Source organism: Littorina saxatilis, linkage group LG9 (genome assembly GCF_037325665.1).
Source record: "Littorina saxatilis isolate snail1 linkage group LG9, US_GU_Lsax_2.0, whole genome shotgun sequence".
In the NCBI taxonomy this organism is placed as follows: domain Eukaryota; kingdom Metazoa; phylum Mollusca; class Gastropoda; order Littorinimorpha; family Littorinidae; genus Littorina; species Littorina saxatilis.
This window is the reverse complement of record NC_090253.1, coordinates 19,286,460-19,298,119: the sequence shown is the minus strand read 5'-3', so window position 1 is coordinate 19,298,119 and position 11,660 is coordinate 19,286,460. Positions and strand designations below refer to the sequence as shown.

General features: G+C 44.2%; 1 protein-coding gene across 1 annotated transcript in view; it reads right to left on the bottom strand.

The window, feature by feature from the left end:
• The window catches only part of LOC138975530 (uncharacterized), an 87,512-nt gene that overhangs the window by 57,435 nt on the left and 18,417 nt on the right, over window positions 1-11,660 (bottom strand). The window contains exons 10-14 of the mRNA XM_070348237.1: window positions 10,628-10,982; window positions 9,923-10,120; window positions 8,881-9,108; window positions 7,533-7,934; window positions 6,660-7,104 (exon numbers count right to left, since the gene is read on the bottom strand). Of these exons, the coding sequence (XP_070204338.1) occupies window positions 6,660-7,104; window positions 7,533-7,934; window positions 8,881-9,108; window positions 9,923-10,120; window positions 10,628-10,982 (1,628 nt within the window). The remainder of the gene's footprint in view (window positions 1-6,659; window positions 7,105-7,532; window positions 7,935-8,880; window positions 9,109-9,922; window positions 10,121-10,627; window positions 10,983-11,660) is intronic.

The following is an 11,660-nucleotide window of genomic DNA, read 5'->3' as shown; positions in this document are numbered from 1 at the left end:
GGAGTGAAAAACAGACCTGTTTTGAAGAAGTCGTACTAAAATCATTTATGGCCTTGAACTTCACAGTTTGCGTGTTATCTTTTAAAGAAAACCCGTTTTCATCACTAACAATGACCTAATTTACACATACATATCGGTCGGTCATAGTCGCGTTTTTATTAGAGAGGTAGTGTACAAAATGTCGTTTTGTACGTTTAAATTACATGTCCATTATTTTAGTCATATATCAATCAATAAGTAAATGCGCATACTTTTATTAAACGTTACTTTCACTTTAAGATCGCTTCTAACATTTAGTATAATTTCTGACAAATGCACGCTATGTAATAAATTGATAATATTATGGACGCCATGTGGTAAAACCGGAAGTTGAATTATTTTGCGATAGCAAAATCCTTTTACAATGATCACTTTCCTTTTATATTGAGCTGATCTTTAACGTTATGGGTAAAAATCTAACATATTGAACCAAATTATCCTTTTTCAAGCCTGTGTATGTGTAAACTCTTTTTTGCTTCGACCCGGTTCGGTTTTCGGAGTTGATTCAGAATCATCCATTATTTATCTTATATGACTGTTGTTTTCCTCGGTAAATTAACAATTGTTGATGTAAAATAATTCTAGCTGTGAGAATAAACAATTTTCAAGATGTTTTTGATTGCGGTTTCAACCAGGCGTTCAGTTAGCTATACATATCGATTGAGAAAATGGCATTTCCTGTTTTGTCGTCCGCATGTTATACAGATGTTGTTAAAAATAAAACTGTGTATACGAATTAGGCATTTTACTTGCTGTCTGATGGCAACAATCTTTAGCTTTCGTTTAAGGTATAATTTGCTTATATCCGTATGCAGTCAAGCGGTACATGACGTTTTTTTGTAACCTACCCCATGCGTCATGGCTGCATTTTTGCAGAATATGGGTCATGTTACAAAAACGCTTCTCATTCTTAGGTGGTTGGGTTTAGCCATTTGTCGTTTACCGAACTGTGGCTGCAAATAAAACGAACTTTCCAAAAAACATAATATCTAATGTGACCACCAAAAGTAACCCTCCCACTATAGCCAGCCAGGTGACTAATCGTTCCACGGCACAAACTCTCTCTCTCTCTCTCTCTCTCTCTCTCTCTCTCTCTCTCTCTCTCTCTCTCTCTCTCTCTCTCTCTCTCTCTCTCTCTCTCCCTCCTTCTCTCTCTCTCTCTCTCTCTCTCTCTCTCTCTCTCTCTCTCTCTCTCTCTCTCTCTCTCTCTCCCTCTTTCTAACATACAAACATTTCCAGCGCAAAAATCAACAATTTGAATAGGTACAACAACAACACAAGTGTACTACACCAGCATACATTATTTGCTATCAAACCTGCTCTAACATTCCACGGCACAAACTATGTATAACACATCGCCGTCTCGTTCACCTGTTCCACATTGGGTAACTAGTCCAAACAACTTTTCCTTTTTTGAAAAACACGGTATAAGAATCTGGCCACATGAGAGAGAGAGAGAGAGAGAGAGAGAGAGAGAGAGAGAGAGAGAGAGAGAGAGAGAGAGAGAGAGAGAGAGTGGATGGACGTGTGCGTAAGTGTATGTGTGTGTGTATGTGTGGTTTGTTTGTAAAGGTGTGTATGTCCGTCTGTCTATATGTGCGTATGGGGGTGTGTGTGTGTTTTGTGTGTATGAAGTGTGTGTGAGAGAGTGAGTGAGTGCGTGTGAGTGAGTGTGTTTGTGTGTACGTGTGTAACTTGGGGTGTGTGTGTGTGTGTGTGTGTGTGCCACGGTGTGTGTGCGTGTGTGTGTGTGTGTGTGTGTGTGTGTGTGTGTGTTCGTGTGTGTGTGTGTTTGAGAGAGACGGAGGGAGAGAGTAAGAGAGAGGTTTGTCTTTCGCTAAGGTATGCAGTGCCTTGGCGTTGCACTTCTACTTAATTATTATTCTAAGAGTGACAGATTTTTAAACAAGATTCTGATGAAAGCAGGATTTCAAATATTTGTATAGCCTATTCGTAGCTTACCAGAAATAGCAGTTAAGGGTCTACAGTTTCTATCGGCCATTATTTCCACCCTGAGGTGATGCTTTCGAAGGTGAATGGTTTCAAAGACAGGATGTAACCCCCAGTTGTTGGAGCAGTAAGACGTTAAAATATTCTGGGCGAGACACGTCCGTGCGTGCGTCACGGGGGATATCGACATAACATTACAAAGCTCAGTGACCGCAACACGGTGGCCTAGTGGTAAGGCGTCCGCCCAGTGAGCGGGAGGTCGTGGGATAGAACCCCGGCCGGGTCATACCTAAGACTTTAAAATTGGCAATCTAGTGGCTGCTCCGCCTGGCGTCTGGCATTATGGGGTTAGTGCTAGGACTGGTTGGTCCGGTGTCAGAATAATGTGACTGGGTGAGACATGAAGCCTGTGCTGCGACTTCTGTCTTGTGTGTGGCGCACGTTAAATGTCAAAGCAGCACCGCCCTGATATCACCCTTCGTGGTGGACTGGGCGTAAAGCAAACAAACAAACAAACAAATTACAAAGCCCAGTGACCTCGATCGCCCCACACGCTGGTGTAGTGTACAGACCTTTTTTCTTCTTTAAAAAAAATCTCAGCCAAAAGGAGGGTTCTGGGTTTGCTGATGTAATCTTTAACATCGTCATTGGTATTCGTTCAGAAGTAAATCATTCAGGATATATAGATGTTTATTTACCCTGTCTGTGACACTCAGAACAGCAGGCAATCGTAATGCTTGGGGATATTATGTTTTCAACCCTGGTTTTGATAATTTATGAAATTGTATGTGTCACGATTTAGTGACATGGATTGAGAAAGGAACACTCTGTGTGGTGCCTTTCTCAAATTGTGATGGAAAGCGCCTGTGCTTTTGGGCAACGGGCTGTGTTTAGCTGACAGAGCATAGCTGAGCACGGGGATTTCGTTTTGCATGGGTTCCACGTGGCTGATTTTGCTGTCTGGGCAAAATCGACTGGGACTGAACTGGATGCGTGACACGTGGAGTCACGTGATGTTTTCAAGGTTGTTTGGTGGAGACATGAAACGATACACTTGAACATCAGCAGCAAAAGAGGAGGGTCGGTGTCTTCTTCCTAAGAGTTTGATGGTTTTCAACACGTTGGATACTTCACTTTATATCAACGTGCCGTTCTGCTTGTACAGTAGGACTTTTAGGAACTTCAAGAAGAGACCACCTTTCGCTGTTTACATGTTGGCTGACGACGAGGCGTCAGGTTTCTTGGCTGAGCGGGGGAGGAATTCCAACGCATGAAGTAAATTCAGCACAAGAGGGGGGTGTGGCAGGAAATTCGTCGACGGACGGAAGCAATACAAAGGAAGCGGATTCGCTTAAAGGAGAGCTACTTACATTAGGCTGTTGAGGTAATAAATCGTTATTTAACGGTGTTGACGAGTCTATGTTTGTGGAATGAAATACTCTCTGTTGTTCTTTCCAAATTATGCATTTGCTCTTTGTGACGCTAAAATAATAATCTGTATATGGTTTTTGCAGATATGGAGAGAAGGAAGGAAAATAGCTGATTTGTTGTTTTAAAAGTTCGTTTGTGCAGGCCCACGTGCTCTATGAAATATAGAAGGGTGACATGTTTAAAGGTGGAGTGTGAAGGGTAGCGTGGAATGTTTAGTGCACCGATGCTTTTTGTTGCAGCCTTCTTACCTATCTACGTATGTCTGCGGTGTTGCGGGTATGCGGTAGCCGGGACTTCTGTATGCTGTAACCTGGTGTTCTGGTGGTTTGCTGTCGCTGTTGTTGTCCCACCATTCTACATTTCTTACCATTTATGGTAACTACGGGGAGGACCTTTAGCGACTGAGTGAGGCGCCTGATATCTCCACTGATCCCTGCTTCGTTTCCACGCCAGCCGGCACTTCAATCAACGGAGCAGTTGTGGAGATAAACTATTTACGGGTCGCCCACTCAGTGGCAAAAAGCTAAGTGTACCATGTCATTGCACCCTATTTACCACCTAGTCATCTTTCATGTTTGTGATTTTATTTGAGTGGTGACAACGTGGGGTGTGTGACACCTGCATAACTCGCGCTTTTAGGCAGACCAGTAACTTTCCTATCTATACACGGGATCAGCGTGTTATTATCATTTTCTAAACTTTAACTGGCATTTTTTGTCAGTGACCTATTTTTACGTTTTGAACGTAAAAAACATCTTTTGGAGTGAAGTCTCGAGGGAGGTGGCGAGATAGTATATAAACAGGCGTCTGAAACTTATACTTTTGTTGATTCTATCTATTTGTATGACTGCGAGAGTGGATCGTGGTGTGGTTAGTTAGTTAGCAGTAACTAACCGTTCATAATCACCTTCTGTGATCTATTGAAACGTGACAATATAAACATATATCGTTCATAAACATGGATGGAGAATGTTAAGACTATTTTTTCAACGCCGAGCATTTGCTCTCTCTCTCTCTCTCTCTCTCTCTCTCTCTCTCTCTCTCTCTCTCTCTCTCTCTCTCTCTCTCTCTCTCTCTCTCTAGTTCGAGTTCGAGTTCGAGTTCTCTCTCTCTGTTTTTCTCTCTCTGTTTTTCTCTCTCCGTAATTGTGTCACTGAATTGATGAAAAGCTCAACATCAAACAAACAAATAAACAATTCGATGATTGTCCTACACTCGTCCGAGAAACAATTACCACAACTCCAAGTAGATTAAACAAAATGCTTCTGCCATATCTAAATACATAATTTGCACAATTTGAAATATATCCATGAATATAAAAAAAATACGGCCGAAAAGAATCATCAAATTAACAACAATTGCCAGAAAGTTATATTTTCATTTTCGTTATGTTTTAATACTTGATATCATCAGATTATTTTAAGTAAGGATCCTACTACATCCTCTTAGAATCTAGCACCAAAGTGTCTTAAATACATACAGTTCTTTGAACGTGTGTGGTTGGGGGGTACTTCAAAATTGTTTTTTTTAAACAAGCGTTCTATTATTGTCTCATTAAGCATTCGTACCTTTCATTTAACTGGCGCATTCGTCTCAAAATTAATGTCCACAATATAAGTATAAGCCTATTTTTATGGCTAAAGTTTCTTGCGGCATCGGTGATGAGATATTTTAACAAAGAGGGGTCTTCTCCTTCCGCTAGTTGTTTCTGTATATATACTTTTGGCAGAGATCTGAAGAGAGAGAGACGGAGAGAGAGAGAGAGAGAGAGAGAGAGAGAGACAGAGACAGAGAGAGAGACAGAAAGAGAGAGAGAGAGAGAGACAGAGAGAGAGAGAGAGAGGGAGAGAGAGAGAGAGAGAAGAGACAGACAGACAGACAGACAGACTGATTGATTGACTGACAGACAGACAGACAGACAGACAGACAGACAGACAGACAGACAGAAAATGAAAGAGAGGGAGATCTTCTTCTTCTTCTTCTTGGCGTTCGCAGAGGTTACACGATCAGTCCAGCACTGGTGATAAATGTTGTCGTTTTCTCCAACTCCTGTCGACTGCCATATAGTTTGGTCTGCAAGGGAGTTGGTGACGGCCACACTTCTTTTCGTTCCTCATCTAGTAAGGGACATCGCTGTAAGATGTGTTCCGCTGTTTGGTCTTCTTGGCCGCAGGCACAGGTTGGTGATGGCGCTAGCTTGAACTTTCGGTTCATGTGAGCATTGAGCCTGTTGTGGCCAGTACGCAGCCTGATGAGGTTGACTTGCTGCTCTCTGGACAATGTGTGGTAGTCATCTCTGTTTGTCCTTGGTCTCATCAATGCCTCGATGATTGTCTTCTGCTCACTAAAGCTGACACTGTTTTCAGGTTGGTCTTCCACGGCTGCTTCTTTCGCCAGCTCATCTGCCCTTTCATTTCCTGGTATCCCACAGTGTGCTGGTATCCACTGGAGGACAACTCTTCTGGTTTGTCTGACCATTTGTAATGCTTTGGCCAGCTGTGGGAGTTTGTCGTTCTCTAGGGCCTGAAGGACTGAAAGGGCGTCCGAGAGGAAGACAACTTGGTAGCAAGGGTCAGCGGAGTCCTGAACCAAGGAGGCGGCCTGCATGAGAGCTTCTGCTTCTGCTTTATAGTTTGTGCAGTGTTTGCCAGTGGCAACGCTGGATGTAGCTGTATGTCCCCCAGGGAACTGGATCAGAATGCCAGCACCTCCATTGAGCACGGCGTTAGTTGCTGATCCATCGGTGTATACATGGATCCACGCCTCTTTTGGGTACTGTTCGTCGATCAGGGCTAAGGTGAGTGCCTGTCGAGCTGTGTCATTCTGATCTTCTCCTGAGGTAACATGTGGAACACTGGTGCAGATCTGGATGCCTGGTTTCTCTGTTGCCTTGGGGGTTTCCTCTTCTTCTTGAGTCAGAGGTAGAGTGTTCTGTGGGAGGACTTCCCTGTACTGTCGAGAAAGTCTCTTGCTCTCGTGTACAAAACTGCTCCGTTTGAGCCGGTTCTTGGTGAGGTTGCTCAGTCTGTGCACAGTCTGTGCAGAGAGGGAGATAAAGTGAGACAGTGACAGAGACAGTAAGAGAGAGAAAGGGATAAAGAGACAGAGACAGAAAAAGAGAGAGGGACAGAGAGAGAGAGAGAGAGAGAGAGAGAGAGCACAAACAGACAGACAGACAGAGAGAAAGAGAAAGGGGGAGAGAGTACATAGATATAACAATAATCCCAAAATGCACTCACCTTCTGACGGCAGAGTAAACGTAGCACGGAGAGCGGACCCAGCCGAGACCTCAACAGCATCCACAGCCGCCTCCACCTCATCAAGTGACAGACATCTCCCTGACACCAGCACGCGGTACTCTGCCACCCCGCTCTCCTCGTCCCTGAACCCGTGCCATCGCACGTGCAGCGTGGCTTCGCGCGTGAAATCCACCTCTCCCAGGTCATCCTGACCTTCCAAAGCCACGCCCACTGTGGGAGGCGAAGCGTCGATCAAAATGTTGAGGTTATCCAGAGCAAAGAGCCCAGCCCAGTTCGTGGCGTTCAGCGTGACGTCGTAGTTCCGATGGTGATCCGCTGTGTGTGTCTTGGCGTCCACCAGGCTGTTGAAGGTCAGTTGGTAGCGGTAGACCTCGCACTGTCCCACTGCCGGGCAGTAGCAATGTGTTTCTGATCCGCATCTCGTCTGCAAAGAAAAACAAGTCGCGTCAATAAAGCTATGTCGAAACATTTTGCCAATCTGTCGGGTTGAAACTAACAGGCCGACACTGAAAGCCTGGGGTGAGTCTTCGTCAAGACAACTAAACACCTAGTTAGCCGAAACAGGTAAACCGAGACGGGTCATAACTTGACTAACTTTAAAAAAAACAGTTACGTTTTCTGTCGAATTTCAAATCACAACATTTTGGGGAGTGTTAGTGATGATTACATTTATGTTGAAGTGTTCTGAAGTCATCAAAACACTTAAACATACATTTCTTAACGTGAAAGTGAAGGTCATGTGCACCACCTAAAGTCTGCCATGGATGTTGTATACACTACGGTCATCCTTCCATTCGGACACATACCAAAAATCAGCAGCAGAGAAAAAGGCAAAACGCGATTCACACTCACCCCGTTTCCAAGCCTCTGCACGGAGACAGCTCGCGTTCCTAGCGCACCACCCGAACCCCCTTCCTCCTCCAATGTCCATCGCAGAGTCTTGATCCCGCTGTGGGGGTCAGAGGCCTCGATGACCAGCACCATAGTGGACAGGTCAGTAGAACTGTGTACATACACCCCGCTGTTTTTCTTTCCGCCCTTCAGGCCAAGCTCGCGCAGTTCAGGTCCCGAGCTGTCCGCGTGCAAGGTGACGTCATCGGTGATGCTGCGGCTCATGATGTCAGTGGCTCTGACGTCAAAGTTGTAGGTGCTGCCATCATGGAGGGTGACGGAAGGGAAGCAGGTGGACTGTGTTGTGAAGTTATGCACGATTAGCCATGCCCCCTGAGCGCTTCCTTCTTGTCCCCACGAGGTCTGAAAACAGAGAGAGGGATTTTTGTTGTTTGTTTGTTTGCTTGCTTAACGCCCAGCCGACCACGAAGGGCCATATCAGGGCGGTGCTGCTTTGACATTTAACGTGCGCCACACACAAGACAGAAGTCGCAGCACAGGCTTCATGTCTCACCCAGTCACATTATTCTGACACCGGACCAACCAGTCCTAGCACTAACTCCATAATGCCAGACGCCAGGCGGAGCAGCCACTAGATAGCCAATTTTAAAGTCTTAGGTATGACCCGGCCGGGGTTCGAACCCACGACCTCCCGATCACGGGGCGGACGCCTTACCACTAGGCCAACCGTGCCGGTCAGAGAGAGGGATGAGGTATCTCAGCAACACAGGGTTTTAAGATGCAAAAACGTAGTACGACTGAGATGGGTCATCTACTGTAATTACAGGTCCTGCAAAAATCTTGGACAGCTCTCTGGAGTTTCTGTTTGCCTACATATCTTAAAATCTTGTTCATGCTAAGATTCGCGGGGAAAAAACTGTCTCATGGCATGTTTATATTGAGATTGTAACAGTAACATTTGATCTTCAAGCACAAGGATAGAAAAAGGGGGGAGAAGAGAGACAAGAGGCAGTCGGAAAAAAATGAAGAAGGAAAGGGCCTTTACATATTAATTAATGACTGAATTAGTTTCCACATTCATCCGTCCTTCCAACCATCGCTCCATCCATCCATCGACCTATCTATGTCTATAGACCTACCCAACCACTCATCCTTAGACAGACCCACCCATCCATCTATCCACCCATTCATTCATCAACCCATTCATCGACCCACCTTTCCATCCAACCATCCATCCATCCATCGACCCAGCATTTATCCATCCATCCACCTATCCGCCATCCATAGACCCACCCACCCATCTGTCCACCTATCACCATTCTTTGAAGCATGAATACAACGAACTCACCTCGAACTTCACAATGCCACGAACAGATGGTGTTCCGCTGACAGGGAAGGTTCCCGTCGTTTGGTCGTACACCCCTGCAATCTCTCTCGTCCGGTCAGGGCTCACGGGCAAGAAGTAATTAGCGTGGAAGAACGCGTCGTTGTAGAACCGATCTTTCCACTCCAAGCAAACGTCTCTGCTGAAGTCAGTCTGCCAGCGATGGTTGGCCAATGGATTCGCTGAGACGACCTAAACAGAATGTTAAAAAAGAATCAAAACAGGAAATATAGAAACAGCTACTCAGGCTGCTACTACTGTGGAAATAATTGTATGGTGCAAATCACACATATCATGTATCATAGCTTTAAAAGCAAAAACTGAATGGATATGAATTGAAAAAATGTAGGAACACTGGTATCTGAGACAGTTACAAAGGTTCGTGTTCATAGCGAATATACCCAGCTTAAAAACAGACGTAAAAACTGACTTCATTATATTCCAGTACTTACTGAAAAACAGAACATACCTTTCAGTTGATAACTGTTACACACATTGCTGTTCAGCGAAAGTTGTGTCGTGTGCGTCACTCGTGAATGACATGGAACCGGAGGAGGATTATTCTTCTACACTAGTGTAGAGTAAATACGCATCATGTCACACTTCGTGTGCTTTTACATTCAATTTGCCAAGCATGTTTTAAACAAGTGTTAAGAATATGAACAAGAGAACAGGCCCATGCACTTCTCGTACAACGACGAAATATACTAATAATGAAATGTATGACACGGACATAAAAACGTCAACTTTTCTCACTGACACATTTACACTTACAGTCTCACCTGCCCTGGCAAAATCCTCCCAATAACGACCACCTGCCCATTACAAGCACACCAAAGAAATCCCGACGAGGTTTTTTTCTACAAAATTCACCTTTCTGTAACAATCACCTGTCGATAAGTACTAATTGTAGTTCGTCCCTTTGGTGGTCGTTATAGACACGTTCGACTGTGCCAATCAAACAATTCCACAAAGCCCCTTTTTCTCATTCGCTGTCGAATATTACCTTCAGGGAAAAGGCGGTGTTGAGGACGACGCGCGAAGAGTTGTCGTACAGGACGAGACGTCGAGCGTACGCGACGTTGCCCGCAATGTCATGAACCTCCAGGATGACGGCGTACAGACCTGGCTCTGTTGCCGGTAACGTCACACTGACGTCATAAGGCGCGTTACCGGGCAGTTGTTTTCTGCTGGCTGAGGCTTCCTGTTGGGGACAAATATCAGCAGTTGCTTGAGTGGTTTTAGGATTTAATTCTTTTCACGTATATCCATGAAATATCCATTGTGATAGGTATGAAAGTTACATCAAGCCTACGGTTTATATTGGTGTCTTCAAAGCAGATTAATTTTAAGGCTAGCGGTAAATATACAAATAGCGAACAGTCAGGTTATCAAAAATATACAAAACAACCAGTTGTTGCTTTTATGATAGCTATGAGAACATAAGGAATGTTGTACTGCTCGTACAAGTACGTTATTGCACCAACCACTTTATCAAAATATTGCGATATAAGCACAAAAAAACATACTGTAGTTATTTGTCAGTCTTTCAGCTTTAAGTTTTTCAATCAAAAATCTTTTCTTTTTTTGTACATTTATTCTTTTTACTCCTTGATGGGGCAAAGGACATTAAACATGCGTTCAGATAGGAAGACGGACAAGTGAACAGACAAGGCCCTGACAATGTCATCAACCACAACATGAACCTCACCTGGACGACAACAGAGGTAGTAGACACGTGAACGTCATGGACCTCCACGTAATACTTAGCAATCTTGGACACTGAACTTTCGGGTACGCCTCGCGGTACAGGGTCTACCCAGCCACCCACAGTCACCCGTATATCTGGTGAGCGAGTTAAACGGGTAGATAGTTCCAGAAGACTCCCGCTGCAGCCAGAAGCGCCAGGTGTTTGGGAACAGTGGACGGGTTTGGTGCCATCGTAGGTGAAACAGAGTCTGCGAGACGTGGATACTTGAGGCAGAGTGACGGTGCCTTTGGCTACTTGTGATTCGTCTTGACGATTGTAGTACCCGCCGCCCAACGCTGTCATGTCCACACACAATCTGTGGTAGAGATGAATGTTTGTTAACAACAGCAGCAACATCAACATCAACAGCAGCAGCAGCAGCAGTGAAAGCAGCAGCAACAACAATAACCAAATTCATAAACGCTGTTTTCAAAGTAAAAAACAAAATGGACACCAAACTGGTGTGATGGTTTAAACATGGGCCGTTAAATTCCATTTTTGTAAAAACCGCTTATTATGTCCGTGTTTTTGCACCAGTCTCTACTATAACTAGTTTATCTTTACTTTGTTGTCCTTGAATTTTTAATTAAGATACATGTCCTTTGTTGTCGCGTTTGCTGTGTTTTGCTTTACCAAATCCATGATAACTACGGGCCAGTTAGCTGAAATTGATTTAGGTGCATAACCTGAGTTACTAACTGCCACCAACTGGTGGTGGCTTTTTTTTTTAAACAAAATTTTTCTCAGGGGCTTAAGTCACTGTCCACAATAAGGTCAATAACTGTAAATAGTTTAGTTTTTCTAAATACATGTGAGTTACAACAAAATTGTGGCCGCCAAACGCGTAAATTCTCCACAAAATATCTATGTCCTTAAGTGAAACTTTTTTTTTAAACCAAATGCATATGAAAACAAGCATCAATATTTTCACTCTTATTCAACATTCAAGCGTGACCCCCGAACTCCATCCTCATTGTTTGCCCCAACCCCTAAC